Source organism: Lepidochelys kempii, chromosome 6 (assembly GCF_965140265.1).
Source record: "Lepidochelys kempii isolate rLepKem1 chromosome 6, rLepKem1.hap2, whole genome shotgun sequence".
NCBI lineage: Eukaryota > Metazoa > Chordata > Testudines > Cheloniidae > Lepidochelys > Lepidochelys kempii.
This window is the reverse complement of record NC_133261.1, coordinates 70393071-70412559: the sequence shown is the minus strand read 5'-3', so window position 1 is coordinate 70412559 and position 19489 is coordinate 70393071. Positions and strand designations below refer to the sequence as shown.

At 40.3% G+C, this 19489-nt stretch overlaps 1 protein-coding gene across 6 annotated transcripts in view; it reads right to left on the bottom strand.

The window, feature by feature from the left end:
• Window positions 1-550: 550 nt before the first annotated feature.
• The window catches only part of ZNF106 (zinc finger protein 106), a 79733-nt gene continuing 60794 nt past the window's right edge, over window positions 551-19489 (bottom strand). For 5 of the 6 annotated variants that reach the window (XM_073348615.1, XM_073348614.1, XM_073348617.1 and 2 more), the window contains 6 exons: window positions 17921-17983; window positions 14270-14389; window positions 13419-13490; window positions 11690-11761; window positions 10585-10731; window positions 551-5457 (listed from right to left, as the gene is read on the bottom strand). In XM_073348615.1, the coding sequence (XP_073204716.1) occupies window positions 5401-5457; window positions 10585-10731; window positions 11690-11761; window positions 13419-13490; window positions 14270-14389; window positions 17921-17983 (531 nt within the window). In that variant the 3' untranslated portion in view covers window positions 551-5400. Of the gene's footprint in view, window positions 5458-10584; window positions 10732-11689; window positions 11762-13418; window positions 13491-14269; window positions 14390-16305; window positions 16402-17920; window positions 17984-19489 lie in introns of those variants that run through there. The other variant, XR_012159443.1, reaches the window with a different exon arrangement.

Below are 19489 nucleotides of genomic sequence, written 5' to 3'. Positions count from 1 at the left end.
ATACACCTCTACCATGGCATTCAAAGACTGGTTTGTTTGGGTCTTTTTGATGCAGTTTCCACGCAATGCAGTTAGTCTCATTTAAGTTTGTTTTTCATGCTTCTAAATGACAAATGATTGCTTCTCAGGGTCTGAATTTTACCATTCAGCGCCACTGGAAAAAAATATGTCGGTGCCTATCTAGTTACAAACCTAACTTTAGGCACCCAGGTTTGAAAATGTTGGCCTTTATGTTCAAACTGCTGTAAGAACATTTACGAATCCTCACCATCCACATGAGGTACTTCAATATTAGAGAAAGGTTAAGTAACTTGCCTAAGGTGACATGGCAACTCTAGCAAGGCAGGCCAGAACACAAGGGTATCTGGATTCCAGTCCAGTGGTCAGTCCACAGCCTTTAATTCCCAATTGGAAGCAGACATGAATGTTACACTTTCTGCTCATTCCATATGAGAGTTATCACAGTGGATAGATTAAATCATTCTAAATTATCCAATGAAGGAATTAAATTCCATTCAGAATGAAGAATTAAGCTGACAGACAGAACATCTTAGTATAAAGAACTTTTATTTTTTTCTTTTGGTTTTGCTTATAAAGTTCCATTAATATGTTCACAGCTTTGCACCAAAATGAAAGAGGAAAGGCCAAGTCATTCTGTGCACATGATCCACACAGCTTTACTTATGAAATACTTAAAAGCCACATTGGTTTATCCCACTTTCATTCTTCCAAAGATTAGGTTTAACATTTGTAACAAAATGAAGTTGGAGAAGCTGGCAGGCACATATTAAAAAAACCACTTTACCTACACAGTTTGCTCTTTATTTTTACTAATAAATATTTTACAAACAATAACAATTTCAATAATCTTTCTTGCATATTCTACAATTTGGGACTATCTAGAGAATCTCCAGGTAATAGTACCATACGTACCTGAAAACATCTGAAATTTCATCTTGTATTTGTGTTTAGTTACAAAAGGGAAGTCATCCTGTCATGACCACATATTTATCCACAGGAATCCAGTGTTTGCTAGAACTTGATTTGCATTTATGTTTCGTTGTTGTTCTTTGTTTATTTTGATCCAGTAGTGTTGCAGTGTGAAGGTCTGCAAATATGCACAGAAAACCTTGCAGCCAAACTTGTGGTGTTTAACAACAGGCTTTGACAAAGAATTCCATTTATCATCTTATATTTTGACCACGCATTTTTGAAGTCTGCATTCTAAACACTCGTCACAAGAAAGCAAACAGAAGCTGGGGTATTTAATGCATTTTTCTATCGATGAATTGAAAAGATTTTATTTTGCCATGGGTGGAAAAATCCCCCATTACCTCCAAAATGGCCCTTGCTGACCACAGCTCAGTAATTAAGGCATCTTGGGGGGTGGAGGTGAGAAACACTAAACCATCAACTAGCTACCATTTCTTCCATTAAAGCCCTGCGATTGGGAGGGGAAAAGATGACTGAAAAGCAATAACATTGATAATCTACCAACCAACTCAACTGCTGTTTTCTGAGAACAAAGAAGTTGTAATCTGGGATATAGCTAGAACATAACACTTTTTAGAGCTACTCCATTTATTCCCTCCTTCTTGTGATTGGAGGTGGAATAGGCAAATGTGGAATTCCCAGATTCGTCTTTTTTTTTATTTAATTTTTTTTAAAAGAGATATACAATGGAAAGATTTCCTGAAAGATTATCTTCTGTGATACATAAGATATTTCCGATGTTACCACAACATGATCATGTTCTGAGCACTTACACCCACTAAACATGGTCATGGCATAAGCAAAATATCAGTATTGTTGGGCGGGGGGAGGGAGGGAAGAGGGGTGTTGAGAGAAGGGAAATGGTACTATGCACTCCAGCAAGACCATCATATTTTAGTTATACACCATACACAGCCCTTAGCCAATATATATGAAAAAATAAAAATAAAGCCCCACTTTCCTCTAGTTACTTTATTTTTTAACTCTTTCCTTTCAAGAAAAGCCAAATAAAAACAGTCTTGCTGCTTCAGATGTGTAGTGTTGCTTTCCTAGAGAGATCTACTCCTTCCTTTGAGTGGAGGGATGCCAGATGTCAGACTCCTGTGTGGGTTGGGGGGGGACAGACCAAATTTGCCTAATAAACTCAGATTTTAAATTTAAAGCCCTAATGAAAAATTAATCTATCAACTACTGTCCCTGCAATTTTCTTAGTGCCTAGAAGAACGAAGTGGTCATTACATTCAATCCGCCCAGATTTCCAGTTGAACAGGTAGGAAAGTAGATAATACAGATGGACCCAAAACTGAACCCCATATCCAAATACCCCTCAACTTTGGGAAAGTTCAGATCTTCATGATAGCTTTGTGGCTTAGGGCTCTCTCATGGAAATTTGCTGTGATGCAGCAAAATGGTGTAACCTTTTTCTCTGAACCCCATACAGACAATTTATGAATATGCTGCTAAAACTTTTTTAAAGCTTATCCACCTATATAATTTCCCCTGACCACCACTAATTCTAATATTTAAATCGACATCTGTTTCTTTGTAAGCTACCAAACATAGGCACCCAGATGGGAACCACAGTTAGTTCTCTCTTTCTGGCATAATAGAAGGCTACATTTCATCAATTCCAATTACATTGGGAGGATAGTTTAAAAAGGTTAACCAAAGAAAAGATTTAAGGTGTCTTGAAATGAAAAAAAAAAAAAAAAAAAAAAGAGTTGGAAAGCTTTGTTCACTCTCATCCAACTAAAATTTAAAAAAAAGAACCCCCCTCCCCCCGCACACACACCCTTATAAGTAGTCAGGAACACAAATGAAAAGTGTGAGAACTGCATGCCTTGCAACACTTAATATAGTGAAAAAACATTCACACATTCTTGTGAACAGTCATCGACAGTCTCCCAACATATTAAAGAAATTGGGAAAAAATGCAAAGTACCACATGGAAAAGTAACAAAATGCATGCACACACCAGTCCTCAGAATGGTACAAACACTGCACTCCACAAGCCTGTCCTTAATACACATGGCTCTGTACCTTCACTTCAAATCACATTCTGCTACGAATATCCTAAAAAATTCAGTTTCTTCCACACCTTTGCATGCCCCCTTCCTATTGTGTGAAAGTCAGTGATTTAGGAGGTGCTTTGTAAGCCTTCCACACCCTTGTGTTTTAAGATTTTCACCAGTCTGAACTGCTTTCACTGTGAAAGGAGTTGCCAAAAAATCCCACTGCACGCACACAAAAATTACACTGCTCAGAGAGCTCCTTGAATTAGACTGGCACTTAAAGTACTCCATCCATAGGCCACAGCAAAAACATCAAGGCCCCCAGTGCAATTCTCTGCTTTTCTTTGGAGAAGTCTTTTCACAAAGGAAAAACTTATCAATACATTAAGAACCTATTTCTTTACAAGTCTTTGAACCATGAGGACTCCTACAGCTCAGGAAATAAAGTGAGCACTTTATTCCATTGCTAAAGTTAAAGAGACAAGAAAAATATTGATTTTGTGTAACTACAGAGATTTTTCACCCCTCTGTCAGACAACATAAAAGGATGATCTTCAGAGATTCAATGAAGTGAAGTCTTTGATTTAGTAGCAGGACAGAGTATGTGGCGGGCTTTCCTCAATCAATTCGGTGGACAAAAAAGGTTTCTCCGTCACCAAAAAGCAAGGCTATAACATTACATTAATCTGCATTAGGAATATTTAAGCCTTGACCTCAGTAACTGAAGAGACACCAGATGAAACTCTGAGCATATTCAACCTCTTTGAATATGCTCAGGTTCTGGACTTGCCTATGAAAAAAGCAGTTTCTGCCACTAGGTTTCTTTTTGCCTTCTTTGCACATCTAGTGAGAACTCTTACTTTCCTGTAATGAGCTGGTATTATTAAAAGGGAGGGAAGATCACCCTTTGCTACCTTCACTTAGTCTCATGACCTAGAAGGTATTGGGGTGGGAGGGGGAGGAGGGGGCAGGGAGAGACCAATCCCACAAACAGCCTTTTCTATTTTGCAGTTCCTGCTGGACAAATGAGATTTCAGTCCTCCTCAGGAATAAGTAAGGAGCAAATCAGACCACTAGAAACAACAAGCATGGCCTTCCCTCTATGGCAGTTTGCAGTATCTTAAAAGCATTCGTAGAATGAAGTCTTCTACAGATGATACGCACTTGGTACCCTCAGCTTCTGCTTGAGATCCTTGGACTCTAAAATCCTGCTCCACACCCAGCAGCTCTCTTTGTTGCACGCTTCCATGATAAACTCCAGTGATTGCAAAGCTGATGCAAATAAAGTCAGTTTACACTTGCAACAGAGCAACACCAAAATGGCGGCGTTCAGACGCGTGGCGCCTGTGCGTCTGCTCAGTAAACTGACTTTCCATGAAAAGACAGGATTGCAGTGCCAGTCAACAAAATTCTATGCAAGATCTCAACTGAAGTAAGTTATGAAATCTGCCAAAATAAATTACCAAAAATCAGGAATCCAGCTCTGGTGTTGTATCAAGACAGTAGTGGTTGTCAAAATGCAAAATACAAAGCTGGCATTATTCTCTGTACCATCTTGCACTAAGGTCTCTAGTCTTTTAATTTGTTAGAGATCACGAAGTGCGTGTATGAAGGAAGAAGTCAGGCTGCTTTGCGGCTGGAACACCTCTCAAAAAAGCATCTGCCCTCATCACAAATCTCCTTCGAGACTGTAGTGTGCAGGACAGTGAAATCCTGTGAAGTCACTGTGCATTTTACCGATCAGAGCAACCTTTACACAAAGAATATTCAAAACGTCAAAGCATAAATTGCAGTTAACATTAAAAAAAGAACCACTTCATTCTAGTTTCCCATTAAAATACTATAAAGTTTTCTGAGGACAGCCAAAATTTGCAATGGAAATTCAGTGATAACTCTCTGTGGAACTTGTGTCCTTGTTGTTAGAAATATTTTATTAAAATTGGCTAAAAAATGAAAGTATGTGTGGGATTTGCATACAACATGAAACAGTTGAACACTACTCGCCTTGGTTAAAACCCTGCACATTTGAAGGTGAGTTAATGAACGCTGGCACCCAGTTTTATCTCAGTCAGAGTATCCCTCTGAATGCCCAATCTTAGATGCACAGAATGCACTTCTTCAAATGGGCAGACAAGAGGGGATGCTCATAGTGTCTTCTGATGAATAAAAACTGGACAAAAAACTGGACACAGTTTGGTCTGAGTGTTAATGGGCCGCTCCCATTTCTACAGAGTTGCATGGCACATGCAGTCTCTGTAAAAGAGAGTTAGGCCCCACTCCCTTTTTCCACTCCGAGGAGGAAAAGGAGGAGGAAAGAGGACAGGGCAAGAGGAGAATGATGTATGGAATAGTTCTGATGTATAAAATTACTTCCCAATATGGGAGGTGAAAAGCTTCATGAGTCGATTCTGCTGTCATCCTTGGCATGTCTTTCAATGTGTCCTGCAGCATCCTGGAGGGAGAGGAACAGAGAACAAGTCATTAAAAGAACTAGTGCAAAGGGTTCTAGAAGCCCCAGTGCACAGCATTCTGAACACATTAAGAAATCACTGGCTTGCAGAAGACATTAACACCCTATAATCCATATCAAGGTGCCTAGCAAGCAAGACATGAATATGTACAATATAAAGCATCCCATCTCCAACACAATTCAAATCAAGAAAAAAAAACAACACAAGCTCCCATCCCAGAAAGGATGCATTTCTTCTAAGATCGCCAGAGTCAGTGCTTTAGGATACCATTTATAGCACTGAAGAGGTACAGCCTCATTTCTCAGTTTGAATAGAGTTTTCTTAAATCTGTGCAACACCCAATGCTATAACTGGGATTCAATTTGCCACTGCAGGCCAGTTTCCCTGGATCTTCAGGAGTCTCTCTCTTATGAATGGCAACTCATAAGAGCTCTCTCATGATAACAGCAGGTCTCAGAAACTGATCCTAAAGTCCTCCTCACCCCTCTTTTTTTTTTTTTTTAAATAAACCAAACAGGACCATTTGCAGCTATAACTTATTTTATAAACCAAGAAAGGGCAAGGGAAAAAGGAAAGGCAACTGCACTTTTGTCATAAATATAAAGGGAAGGGTAAACCCCTTTAAAATCCCTCCTGGCCAGAGGAAAAATCCTCTCACCTGTAAAGGGTTAAGAAGCTAAAGGTAACCTCGCTGGCACCAGACCAAACGGACCAATGAAGAGACAAGATACTTTCAAAAGCTGAGAGGAGGGAGAGAAACAAAGGGTCTGTCTGTTGGTATGCTGCTTTGCTGGGGATAGAACAGGAATGAAGTCTTAGAACTTTTAGTAAGTAATCTAGCTAGGTATGCGTTAGATGAGGATTTCTTTAAATGGCTGAGAAAAGAATTGTGCTGAATAGAATGACTATTTCTGTCTGTGTGTCTTTTTTGTAACTTAAGGTTTTGCCTAGAGGGATTCTCTATGTTTTGAATCTAATTACCCTGTAAGGTACCTACCATCCTGATTTTACAGGGGTGATTCCTTTACTCCTATTTACTTCTATTTCTATTAAAAGTCTTCTTGTAAGAAAACTGAATGCTTTTTCATTGTTCTCAGATCCAAGGGTTTGGGTCTGTGGTCACCTATGCAAATTGGTGAGGATTTTTACCAAACCTTTCCCAGGAAGTGGGGTGCAAGGGTTGGGAAGGTTTTGGGGGGAAAGACGTGTCCAAACTAAGTTTCCCAGTAAACCCAGTTAGAGTTTGGTGGTGGCAGTGGTTATTCCAAGGACAAAGGATAAAATTCATCTGTACCTTGGGGAAGTTTTAACCTAAGCTGGTAAAAGTAAGCTTAGGAGGTTTTCATGCAGGTCCCCACATCTGTACCCTAGAGTTCAGAGTGGGGGAGGAACCTTGACAACTTTAAACATAGTTGTTGCTAATTGGCTTCAATCGCTTCCTCTGTTCACACTGGATCAAAAAACCCTGATCAAGAGAACTATGGTAGAACAGCATTATAAAATCCAGGGGGTGTTTATAGAAAACTTAACGAGTAAGGTTCTCAGATAATCCCTGTCCATACTATTTAGGGGGAAATTAATAGAATGCTGCGAGCAACTGCTAATTTAAACTTAATTGTAACTATCACAATTCTGACTACAGTCACCAGCGGGAATGGAAGTGTCTAGTTATATACTGTAGGGATCAGCTTTGTCTTATTTATCATCTTCCCTGGGATTCTATATTGAGGGAGAAGGTCACTTGCTAGGCACTGTATAAATATAACTCGGGGGGGATTCTGCGCCCCTGCGGGGATGCAGAATTCATATGGCTCACATTTTTCTGTGCTCCCTGTGCAGAAAAATGCAAAAAAAATCTGCCAGGCGACGCGCGCCTCTTCCCCAGCAGCATGTCTGTTCCAGTGTGCCTGGAGCAGCCTCAGAGACCGGGGCGGGGGACTGGGTGTGCATGCCTGCATGATCAGCATCGGAGGTGGGGCTGGGCATACATGCATGTCAATGAGAGAGAGAGAGACACACACTGTCTCTCTCCCTTGCTACTGCAGCTCACTGGTGTGGAAGGGTAAGTCTTTTTATTATGCATGAGGCAGGCTAGAGGCACAAATGTAGCAGTCCTGCCTGAGTTAACGGATTCATTCTTTGATGCACTAGCTGCCTGACTGTGTACTTAGTAACATTGTTAAAGTTGCTGTGGATGGTTAATTGATCTCATTCTCTGAGGCAGAAATGTAGCAGTCTGACTGTTAAGGTTATATGTTGTTAATGTTGCTATTATTAGTTAACTGTTCCCATTCTCAGTCATTTCCCCTAGGAGCATAAAACCTGTGAAAGTTTTAGGTTCCCTACATAGCCAGATTTCAGAGTAGCAGCTGTGTTAGTCTGTATCCGCAAAAAAGAAAAGGAGGACTTGTGGCACCTTAGAGACTAACAAATTTATCTGAGCATAAGCTTTCGTAAGCTACAGCTCACAAACTGTAGCTCACGAAAGCTTATGCTCAGATAAATTTGTTAGTCTCTAAGGTGCCACAAGTCCTCCTTTTCTTTTTACATAGCCAGAGTGATGTAAAGGAGCCTTATTATAAATGACAGTAAAGGGAACCTGCTAAGAAGATCTATGTGCTTTTTCACTTTTTTCCTGTGCCAAAGTGGCACAATGGGGTTAGATTTACAGCTCAGGATTTGTTTTACTTATCCATTTAAAAAAAAAAAAAAAAAAAAAAAAGGACTGAGGGCAAATAAAACATTTACCTAACAGTCAATAAAAGGTCAGGACAATCAGAACGAAGCACTTCCCAAAGTACCCAGCCAAGTCCAAGACAATGACTAGAAAAACTGTATGACTTTCATGTGTGGAAGTCTGAGCAATTTAAAATGACATTCTACTTTTTTTTGTTGCTGTTTGGCGTTCTGTAATGTAATTTAAATGAAAATCCAGGATTATAACTGGAATGCAGGGTATTAGTTACCAAGTGTCTGTAACTTAACTTTCATGTGTTTAGGAAATGCTGAATAGTTATTGTGATTTTTCTGTATTGTAGTTTAAATAAATTACCAAAACAATTGAAACTGGTGTGATTATATTGCATTATTTTGACATATAAAGTATGCAGAATTTCACAGAATTTTTATTTTTTGGCGCAGAATCCCCCCAGGAGTAAAAATATGTAGGAGACATGATTCCAGCCCCAAAGAGCTTATAGTAGAATTAAAAATGCAACAAGGGGACATAAACAGTAGGTGGGAATGGGGGAAGAAGAACAGTGGAAGGAGAATGAGGGTAATTGGTAAGATCACATGATTACAAATACTAGTTACATGCACAACTTGATAGCCATGAATAAGGCTAGGCGTTTGTCACGGAGGTCATGGATTCTGTGACTTCTGCAGTGGCCTGTGAGGTTGGCCTAGGAGCTGCCAGTTGCACTGGCCATTGCTGGGGCAGTCTTGGGCCCTTCGACCCCCAGCAGCAGGAGTTTAGGTGTGTGTGGGGGCTCAAGGCTCCCCGGAAGGGGGACAGGAACTCCCCTCTGTCAGCTCCTAGCTCTTTGTGCTGCCCCCGCAGCTCCCATTGGCTGCGGTTCCCAGCCAATGGAAGATGCAGAACTAGGGTTTAGGGCAGAGCAAAAGCAGCAGGTGGAGTTAGGAGCTGGAGCCCGCTGCTTCCCAGGAGCCCGCTAGGGAAGCTGTCCCAGTCCCACCACCCCCCGCCTCCTCCCCCCGCACAGCGCGTCACCCCCCCTGCCCCCCAAGCATCCACAGCATCCCTGTCCCATTCCCCAGCACCCGCAGCGTGCGGCCCCCCCCTCGCCCCATTTTAGTCAGGGGTATATAGTAAAAGTCATGGACAGATCACAGGCCGTAAATTTTTGTTAACTGCGTGTTACCTGTCCATGACTTTTACTAAAAATACCCATGACTAAAACATAGCCTTACCATGAATACTTTTAGAGGCCAATTCCCTTCCCTTTTCTGAAGTATAAAATATAAAAAGTACATCAGTAATCTCAAAGGACGTCCAGCTATTATCAGTTTTCATACAACTAATTTGCGTTACATTCTGCCACCCCTGCTTATGTTGAATGGTATGCAGTTCAGTGAATAACCCCATCCTAAAAAAAAAGAAGTGAGGAAGGTGGTAAAGTCTGGCCCTATGATTATATATTCCTTCTCATCTTCAAACTACAGTTTAATCTAGAATTTTTGAGATTTGCTCCTGGTGGGCTGTTTTTACTGTATATAGATTTTAGAAGATCAATGAGAGACTTCAGTTCTGCTTTTCAGTCCTCAAACAAACCTCTCTTCATTGTTACTTTTTATAGCATTCAACAAACAGGCAGCAGACTCTAACAGCTTAAAGTGCCTAGAATCAAAATAGTTTTATTGCTAAGCATGGCAGATCTTCCTTTATACTTTAATCCAGGTAACATCAGGCTCTCATACTCCCTTTTTCTCATTCTGTCCAATGAAAACCACAGTTCTCCCAGCTGTGCTAACACCAACTCAGAAATCTCTTTGCATCATCTATATTTAATTTGTTCAACAAAACCAGCCACGTTCGTTTTAGGTCTGTTCAAAGAAGGAATGCTTCCCAAAAGTTGAGAAAAAACAACATCCAGGAAAAAAATATTATTTTCTACTTAAAAGATGCAAATCATGGAATAAAAACTCAGTTAAAAAGGCAACAGTTAAGTTTTTCTTTACAAAGCCAATTTCCATTCCTCAGCACAAGCACAGTGGCTTCTTTAATGTTTGGAAAATGCCAATCACATTGTAGGCACTATTGACAACAAATTGTGTGTCTTATTTTACACTGTTTCAAAATGACCAGGTGTCTCAGAATAGACTAAGGCTGCACTGGGAATTGTATATTGAGGGTCAAGTCCTGCTGAACTTACTTAAATAAATATTTTTACTGAATTCAATTAAACTATCTGCATGACTGAGGCTAGCAGGATTTGACCATTAGTAGGGTTCTACATGGAAAATAAAGAAGTCCAAATTATGGTAACATAGTCTGTACTTTATATTGAAGATTCTATCATCCTGTATACTTTCTTACTCCGCTTTTCACCAGACCACCATGCAAATCCAATTTCTTCATCACATACCTGCTTGGAACCTTTCCTGGAAGTGAAGAAGGCATCGCAGTTCTTCCAGCGACATTTTAGGGTCTGAAAATGTGGATTGGTGTGATCTGTCAGCAAGTGTTGTTTCAGGTGGTCCACAACTCCAAATATCAGTGAACATCCATGCCACTGGTGGGAGAGTGTATCGTAATAAGCCGTGGGGGCGAGGTGAGGGAGGAGGGGAAGAGAAAGAAGTGAGATAATGCTTTCATCCCTGCTGCCCAATAATATTCCACCAAAAAGAGTTTCTCTCACACACTGCCTCCACACTTCATCCTTCCTCATATCAAACTACTGAGCCCATGTCTCCAAACTGCTTCGGGAGGTTGTGGAAGCTTCTTAACTGGAGGTTTTCAAAAGGAGGGTGAATGGTTTAGCCGCAACAACATCTTGGCAGGGGTTTAGATGAGATGACTCTTGCTGTCCCTTCGAACATTATGATTCTATGATTCCATCAGCACCAGTTTTAGGGAGGAGTGAAATTTGGTGCAACAGTAGCATAAGGCCCTGTGTTGTCTTTTCTAGTTAAGCTAAGTCTAGAACAAATGGGCTCTCAATGGAGCTTTACAGCCATTAAACTTTCCAGCACGAAAATTCATCGGAAACAACGTCATTGTGCAGCTGGAAATATCTAGTGAGCCAGAAAAACAGGAGGTAAGAGGTTTTTGTTTTTAAAGAAAAAAAAAGATTTTGATGCAAGACTAATATTAGTGCAACTGTTTCTGTGTACAGTGGGTGCAGTAAAAGCTTTTTGTTTCAGAAGTTGGCACGTGCCACACACTCAGCTTGAAACAGGCAATATAAGAGAAAGATTTTTAAAAACAATCAATCACTTATCTACCTCAAAACAGAGCACCTGCCATCTACTACAGGGTTCCTGGCAAGGCAGCTGCTCCCAGAGGTTAAACTATTTTCACAGTGGAGCTTAAAAGATGTGTGACTGGCTAAACGGAAAGGATGCTCTAAAAAAAATCATGAAAATGAATCTGTTCCATCCCTTGATTTCTGTCCAGACACAGGAGATTGGTCTAGAAACTATAATAAAGAAGGATAAAGAACTGAAAACTAGAAATGCTTTGTTCCTTACCCAGCAACGGTAATTCTGCATCAGGTTAAGCCGCACAGCTTGGACGCTGCCATCGTAGCACCCAGTGTAGATCTGTGAAGAAAAAATTATGAAAGAGAAAAAAATAATAAAGATGTGTTTTTAAAGAAATAACAGGCAAAAAGATCAAGTATGAAACATATGAAGTGGAAAGCCTATGCACTTAAGGCTTCCAATTTTGAAACACTTCTTAGATCCAAAATTTAAGATTTAAAAATAGTTATTTGAACAGTCATTGAAAGAGTTTTGATTCAGAAACTCTGCTGCACCCCTGAAACACGTAGAGAACCAGAATGAGAAATTAACTCTCCTATTTCCATATACAAACTAAATGCAAAACATTTTTTTTTTTTTTTTTGCTGTTTGTAGTGTAAATTAGATTGTAAAAACCCTTTCAATTTTAGTAGTCTTATTAACAGGTAAATTAAAAAATTATTCTTCAACCTGACGGAGTCCCTTAAAGACATTTCCAGGACTTGGTCTGTAAATGGTCTGTATCTAACTGGTTTACAGACCATCTAGAAGTATGCGGTTCCTGAGCTCTAATAAACAACAGTAAACTGATGTCTAATGGTTCAATTTGTAGTGTTGGAGAAATACAAAGCTAACAGATAGCTGATAAGAAATAACGCGCCAGTTTATTTCCACTATCAGAAGATACCAATTATCTATCTGCTGCAGGGAAGGGACTATACCCTAGTGTTCAAACAGATACAGAAGAGTGAGAGAATGTCCATTGTATAGTACACTTCACTGACTGCTGATCTGAAGCTTCACTTGTGTCTAGATGCCTAAAGCACCTCAGAAATATGGTACAGCATAAATCTTGGACTACAATCACACAGCTTGGGCACAGTTAAATCTCAACTTCAGCCCCATGAGAAGCGGGGCTCAGAAAAAAAAATGCATTTCCCATAGTGCACTGGTTCCCAGTTTTCCTACACTTCACTCTTTTATTACAAATTTGAAAATCAGAAATATTAAGCACTTCCCATTTTAACTCTCATTTTATCAAAGTTCAGGAACAAGTTTTCAACTGCACATTCACAAGAGTTTTTAAAGGTGTCCAGCTTAAGCAGGCAAGTACTCAGATCTTTGTGTATACTATAAACCCTAACCTGCATGTGCATCATGGTATTTGTATACCTAAGTCAGTTAAAAAATGTTCATGCACTTCACATGTGTTAATTTGAAAGTATGGTCCTGAAAATTGGAAATAGTAGGACTTCACTCAGTCAAACCAAGTCTAGTCATATAGCTGCTAGAGAAAATGCCGGAAACAGGACAGACACACTTAAAGTATTAAAACCCTCAGTAATTCTTGAACTGTTCTGATTATAGTAACGATGCACACTATGAAGATGAAATTAATGCCTTATGTCTGGCTGATAGAGAGCTATAGTCATGAAATTATGTTACAATATTAGCAATCCAACAGCTCAATTTTGCCAACACAATATAGCATATGAACGACTTTCCAGAATTGCTACATTACTGTATTTAGCTGGTATATAAACAGCTTTTCTTTATTATTCATTAATTATTATTATTCTTTTGACTACCATTTTAAATGGTCCTCTCTCTAGCAGAATAAGGGAAGTTAAAATAATTAAATCATCTACCAGTGATATCAATAAAATCTGAAATCAACACTATCATCAGCTAACAAACAAGACTTTCTATTTTAGATCAATGAAAGGAGGAGAGTTACCATGCTCTTATGAATAGTCATACACATGATCATATCTGTGTGTCCTCCATAGACTTGCAAACGGTCATGAGACTTGGGAAGAAAAGAAAATGAAACATCAGGCATTTAATAGTATGACATTTTGCAGGCATTTTTTATTGGCTTGCATAATCAACAGTGACTTTTTAAGAGTTAGGAGCACTGACTATTACACGAGACTACATTTTTAAAGTCCTCGTGGGTGCCACGTTGTACTGTGTGCTATTAATTTCTTAATTAATGGCAAGGATCCCACCATTTTCCCCTCAGTCTATTCTTTCAGGCCTATTATTTTTTTTTACTCCCTTCAGAGCCTGTCAACACCACTAATCAGCTGGAGGGATTCTTCAGCAATAAAAAGCATTTGTTCTTCAGGGGCTGAGAATATTGCCTCACTGGTCCTCCCAAGTCAACATGCAAGAAACTATGAGAATCCACCCACTGTTTTCTGCATGAGAGTACTGACTACTAGGGAGTGGCCATTAAGGTGATTCAGTTTACAGGGACAGACTACATGCCACTCAGCCTTTCAAAGAACAGAAAACTAATTGTCCAGAATCATTTGAAAAAAACACGTCAGTTTCTTCTACAATTAAAATGAGTGCAACCAGAGAACCAGTCTGGCTCATGCAAGTGATTATCTGTTGAATTATTTTAAAACCCCACAGCAAATTGGTCAAGGAGAAGGTTGAGAATTTTAAGTGGTAGAAGAGGGAGGGGCTGGAAACTAGGAAGTAAAGATTATTAATATGGTATTTTGCTCTGGAGCTTCTGAAATGTACAAAAAAATAGAATAGATAAGTTCTATTCCTGGACATCATTTATTTTCTTACCTGTAGCTCATAAACACGGACAAATTTATCCAAGCAAGCAGTCACCATCACCTTCCCTAGGATGTTCACAACAGTTACTGCATGATTATGGCCTTTATAGATTCGTACCAGCTCTCCTGTCTGTGTCAAGACAAGAAAGAACACCCATTAAATCATGAAAACAGATGCAAACAGCAAGTCTGCAGGTTTCTCATTGAAATAATAGTTTTATTATTCATTATGTTACAGAACTGCCTAGGGGCTAACAAAGAACAAGGCCCCATTGTATATAGCACCATACAAACATATCATAAGACAAATACCCTATCCCAAAGAGCTTACAATCTAAATAGATAAGGCAGGAAAACGGATACAACATACAAGCAGAGTAATAGTGTTCAACATCATGTTAGTGCCATGATTATTTTTATTTATCGGTTGTTACTTTGTTACTTGTTACTTTGGTTATTTGTTTTTTTACAATGGAGGGAATTTGCCAAAAGGAAAAACAAAAGAAGGGCAGGGGAGACATGATGAACAGCCATTCACCATAGGAGAAAGAACGTTCAGTGTGGAAACTGCAGAAAGCAGTGTGATGACCTTAGCAGCATCTGACACTCCCTGGTCAAACTGCTTCTACAACTGCTCTGCTGGCTTCAGTCTCAGGCCAACTCCTCCCTGCAGTTTCTTTTCCCACAGCCACATGTTGTCGTTGTCTGTATTGTTGACATACTTGTTGACAGGTATTTTGAAATAAGTTACCAAAATAATTGAAACTGGAGTGATTATATTGTGTTATTTTGACAAATAAAATATGCAGAATTTTAAAATACTGTGCGTAGAATTGTTAGGTGCAGAATTCCCCGAGTAGGCAGCCATATGGGTCCTACTGCCCCCAAATGAGGGTCTCTCCTTCTCTGCTCTGGGTCCAAGGGATTCTGAAGGAAGGGATAGTCTCCATCTTTCTCCTGTCCCTCCCAGCAGTACCTATTTAAACTGCCTTTGCAACCGCTGTGCTAGCTTTAGTCTTGGGCTAACTCCTTTTCCAAGTTTTAAATGCTTACTCATGCCAACCTGAACATTATATATTTCTCATGTATGTATCTCACTTAAAAAGTAATTGCAGTACCTTTTACCTAGCTTATAGAAACCTAAAGTCAAACCAAAACGTGACCTGAAGTTACCAGCAGCAGTTTCCTAGACATCCTTTAGTTTCCTCATTTCCAACTTTCTGCCCCATTTGGTAAAGCATAATTTCTAACAAAGTACACTTGCAACCATATTACCACAGCCACTAGGAACTGGTACGTGCTCCTCCCCCACCCCCCGAAGTTTAAGAGGAAGAATCAGCAGTTGCTAAACAGAATTAACCACATTACCATTTGCACGAAATACATCACCAGACTAATTATTCTGTGTCCACCACTTTGCATCATGGCTTTTGGCATTTTCAATTAATCTGTGATACTGTTTCAAAACAAAGGCAGCATTTTCAAAAGAGAGAAGGGAGTAATCCTATTGGTGCGAGTTGGGGATTGGAAGTCAGGATTTCTGATTTCTACTTCTAGCTCTGCAGTTGACCCACTGACATCTAGTCAGACCTCCTGAATAACACAGGACATCAGACTTTCCTGAATTAGTTCCTGTTTGAACTAGAGCATATCTTTTAGAAAAACATCCTATCTTGATTAAAGAATTTCTAGTGATAGAAAACCTACTACAACCCTTGGTAAGTTGTTCTAATAGTTAATTACTCATTGTTGAAAATGCATGCCTTATTTTTTAGATTAAATTAGTCTAGCTTCAACTTTTAGCCACTGGATCTTGTAATACAATTGTTTGCTAAACTGAAGAGCCTTCTGTTCCATATGTAGGAATCTTTGAAAACTCGTGGCGAACGGGGGAAGTCCCGGATGACTGGAAAAAGGCTAATGTAGTGCCCATCTTTAAAAAAGGGAAGAAGGAGGATCCTGGGAACTACAGGCCAGTAAGCCTCGCTTCAGTCCCCGGAAAAATCATGGAGCAGGTCCTCAAAGAATCAATCCTGAAGCACTTACATGAGAGGAAAGTGATCAGGAACAGTCAGCATGGATTCACCAAGGGAAGGTCATGCCTGACTAATCTAATCGCCTTCTATGATGAGATTACTGGTTCTGTGGATGAAGGGAAAGCAGTGGATGTATTGTATCTTGACTTTAGCAAAGCTTTTGACACGGTCTCGCACAGTATTCTTGTCAGCAAGTTAAGGAAGTATGGGCTGGATGAATGCACTATAAGGTGGGTAGAAAGCTGGCTAGATTGTCGGGCTCAACGGGTAGTGATCAATGGCTCCATGTCTAGTTGGCAGCCGGTATCAAGTGGAGTGCCCCAGGGGTCGGTCCTGGGGCCGGTTTTGTTCAGTATCTTCATAAATGATCTGGAGGATGGTGTGGATTGCACTCTCAGCAAATTTGCGGATGATACTAAACTGGGAGGAGTGGTAGATACGCTGGAGGGGAGGGATAGGATACAGAGGGACCTAGACAAATTGGAGGATTGGGCCAAAAGAAATCTGATAAGGTTCAATAAGGATAAGTGCAGGGTCCTGCACTTAGGACGGAAGAACCCAATGCACAGCTACAGACTAGGGACCGAATGGCTAGGCAGCAGTTCTGCGGAAAAGGACCTAGGGGTGACAGTGGACGAGAAGCTGGATATGAGTCAGCAGTGTGCCCTTGTTGCCAAGAAGGCCAATGGCATTTTGGGATGTATAAGTAGGGGCATAGCGAGCAGATTGAGGGACGTGATCGCCCCCCTCGATTCGACATTGGTGAGGCCTCATCTGGAGTACTGTGGCCAGTTTTGGGCCCCACACTACAAGAAGGATGTGGATAAATTGGAGAGAGTCCAGCGAAGGGCAACAAAAATGATTAGGGGTCTGGAACACACGACTTATGAGGAGAGGCTGAGGGAACTGGGATTGTTTAGTCTGCAGAAGAGAAGAATGAGGGGGGATTTGATAGCTGCTTTCAACTACCTGAGAGGTAGTTCCAGAGAGGATGGTTCTAGACTATTCTCAGTGGTGGAAGAGGACAGGACAAGGAGTAATGGTCTCAAGTTGCAGTGGGGGAGGTTTAGGTTGGATATTAGGAAAAACTTTTTCACTAGGAGGGTGGTGAAACACTGGAATGCGTTGCCTAGGGAGGTGGTGGAATCTCCTTCCTTAGAAGTTTTTAAGGTCAGGCTTGACAAAGCCCTGGCTGGGATGATTTAATTGGGTATGGGTCCTGCTTTTGAGCAGGGGGTTGGACTAGATGACCTCCTGAGGTCCCTTCCAACCCTGATATTCTATGATTCTATACTTACAGGCTGTGAGCAAATCACCCCTTAACCCTCTCTTTGATAAGTTAAATATATTGAACTCCTTGAATCTCTCATTAAAAGGCAAGTTTTCAAATCCTTTGATCATTCTTGTTGCTCTTTTCTGAACCCTCCCCAATTTTTCAATATCCTAGGAATGAAGGATAATGTTTACAAAGTGCTTTGCGTTCCTCAAATAGAAAAGGTGCTATACAAAGTAGCGTAAGAGTCACCATATCTTCTTAAGCATATGGGCGTCCAAAGAAATTCTCATTGCTTTTATCAACTCAACAGTAAAAGCTATTTAGCGTTTCAAGTATCTGAATGACTTACATGTATATTGTGGGCGTGGACAGATTGGTCACTGGAGCCACTGAACACCAGATCGTTCACAACCTTTTAAAGAGGACAACAAAATAGTTTTGACTTCTGGATCATTTTTAATATATGAGTGAAACAAAACATACACACTACTTGAGTAAGGATTTGCTTACTTTAAAGTACACCTCTACCCCGATATAACACGGTCCTCGGGAACCAAAAAAAATCTTACCATCTTATAGGTGAGACTGCGTTATATCGGGGCAGGGAGAGGAACCGCTCCCCGTCCCAGCTCACCTCCGTTCCGCCTCCTCCCCTGAGCATGCCACTGCTACTCCGCTTCTCCCCCCTCCCTCTCAGGCTTACCGCGAATCAGCTGTTTGGTGCGGCAAGCCTGGGAGGGAGGGAGGGGGAAAAAGCAAAGCGGCGCAGTGCACTTGTGGGAGGAGGCGGAGGTGAGGTGAGGTGGGGCACAGCAAGTAAGTGGTGGGGCGCAGAGGAACCTCTTGTGGTAACACGAATTCAGATACAATGAGGTAAAGCAGCCCCGCTCCCTGGAGTGCTGCTTTATCGCGTTATATCGGGGTAGAGGTGTAGCAATATATTTCACCAAGGCGTATTGACTTCACAAATACTTCCTCCTGTATCCTCTACCCCTTCCAATCTTTTAATATAGTGTGAAGAACCCCTTAAAAATTAATTCTTCAGTGTATAGCTACAACATTAGGAAACACATTAAGCTGCCCAAATGGTAATCAGAGCCATTTATACACTATACATTACACACACACAGCTAATTAATTGTAATTAACTCACGCAATTAACTCAAAAAAATTAATCGCAATTAATCGCACTTATAACAATAGAATACCAATTGAAATTTATTAAATATTTTTGGATGTTTTTCTACATTTTCAATATCGATTTCAATTCCAACACAGAATACCAAGTGCACAGTGCTCACTTTATATTATTTTTTATTACAAATATATGCACTGTAAGAATGATAAACAAAAGAAATAGTATTTTTTCAATTCACCTCATAGAAGTACTGTAGTGCAATCTCTTTATCGTGAAAGCGTAACTTACAAATGCAGATTTTTTTTTGGTTACATAATTGCACTCAAAAAAACAAAACAGTGTAAAACTTTAGCGCCTACAAGCCCACTCAGTCCTACATCTTAGTCTGCCAATCACTAAGACTAACAAGTTTGTTTACATTGATCGGAGATACTGCTGCCTGCTTCTTATTTACAATGTCTCCTGAAAGTGAGAACAGGCGTTTGGATGGCACTTTTGTAGCTGGCGTTGCAAGGTATTTACATACCAGGTATGCTAAACATATGCCCCATTCCATGCTTCGGCCATCATTCTAGAGGACGTGCTTCCATGCTGATGATGCTTGTTAAAAAAAATAAAGTGTTAAATTAAATTTGTGACTGTACTCCTTGGGGGGAGAACTGTATGTCTCCTGCTCTGTTTTACCTGCATTCTGCATATATTTCATTATTATAGCAGTCTCGGATGATGACCCAGCACATGTTCGTTTTAAGAACACTTTCAGAGCAGATTTGACAAAAC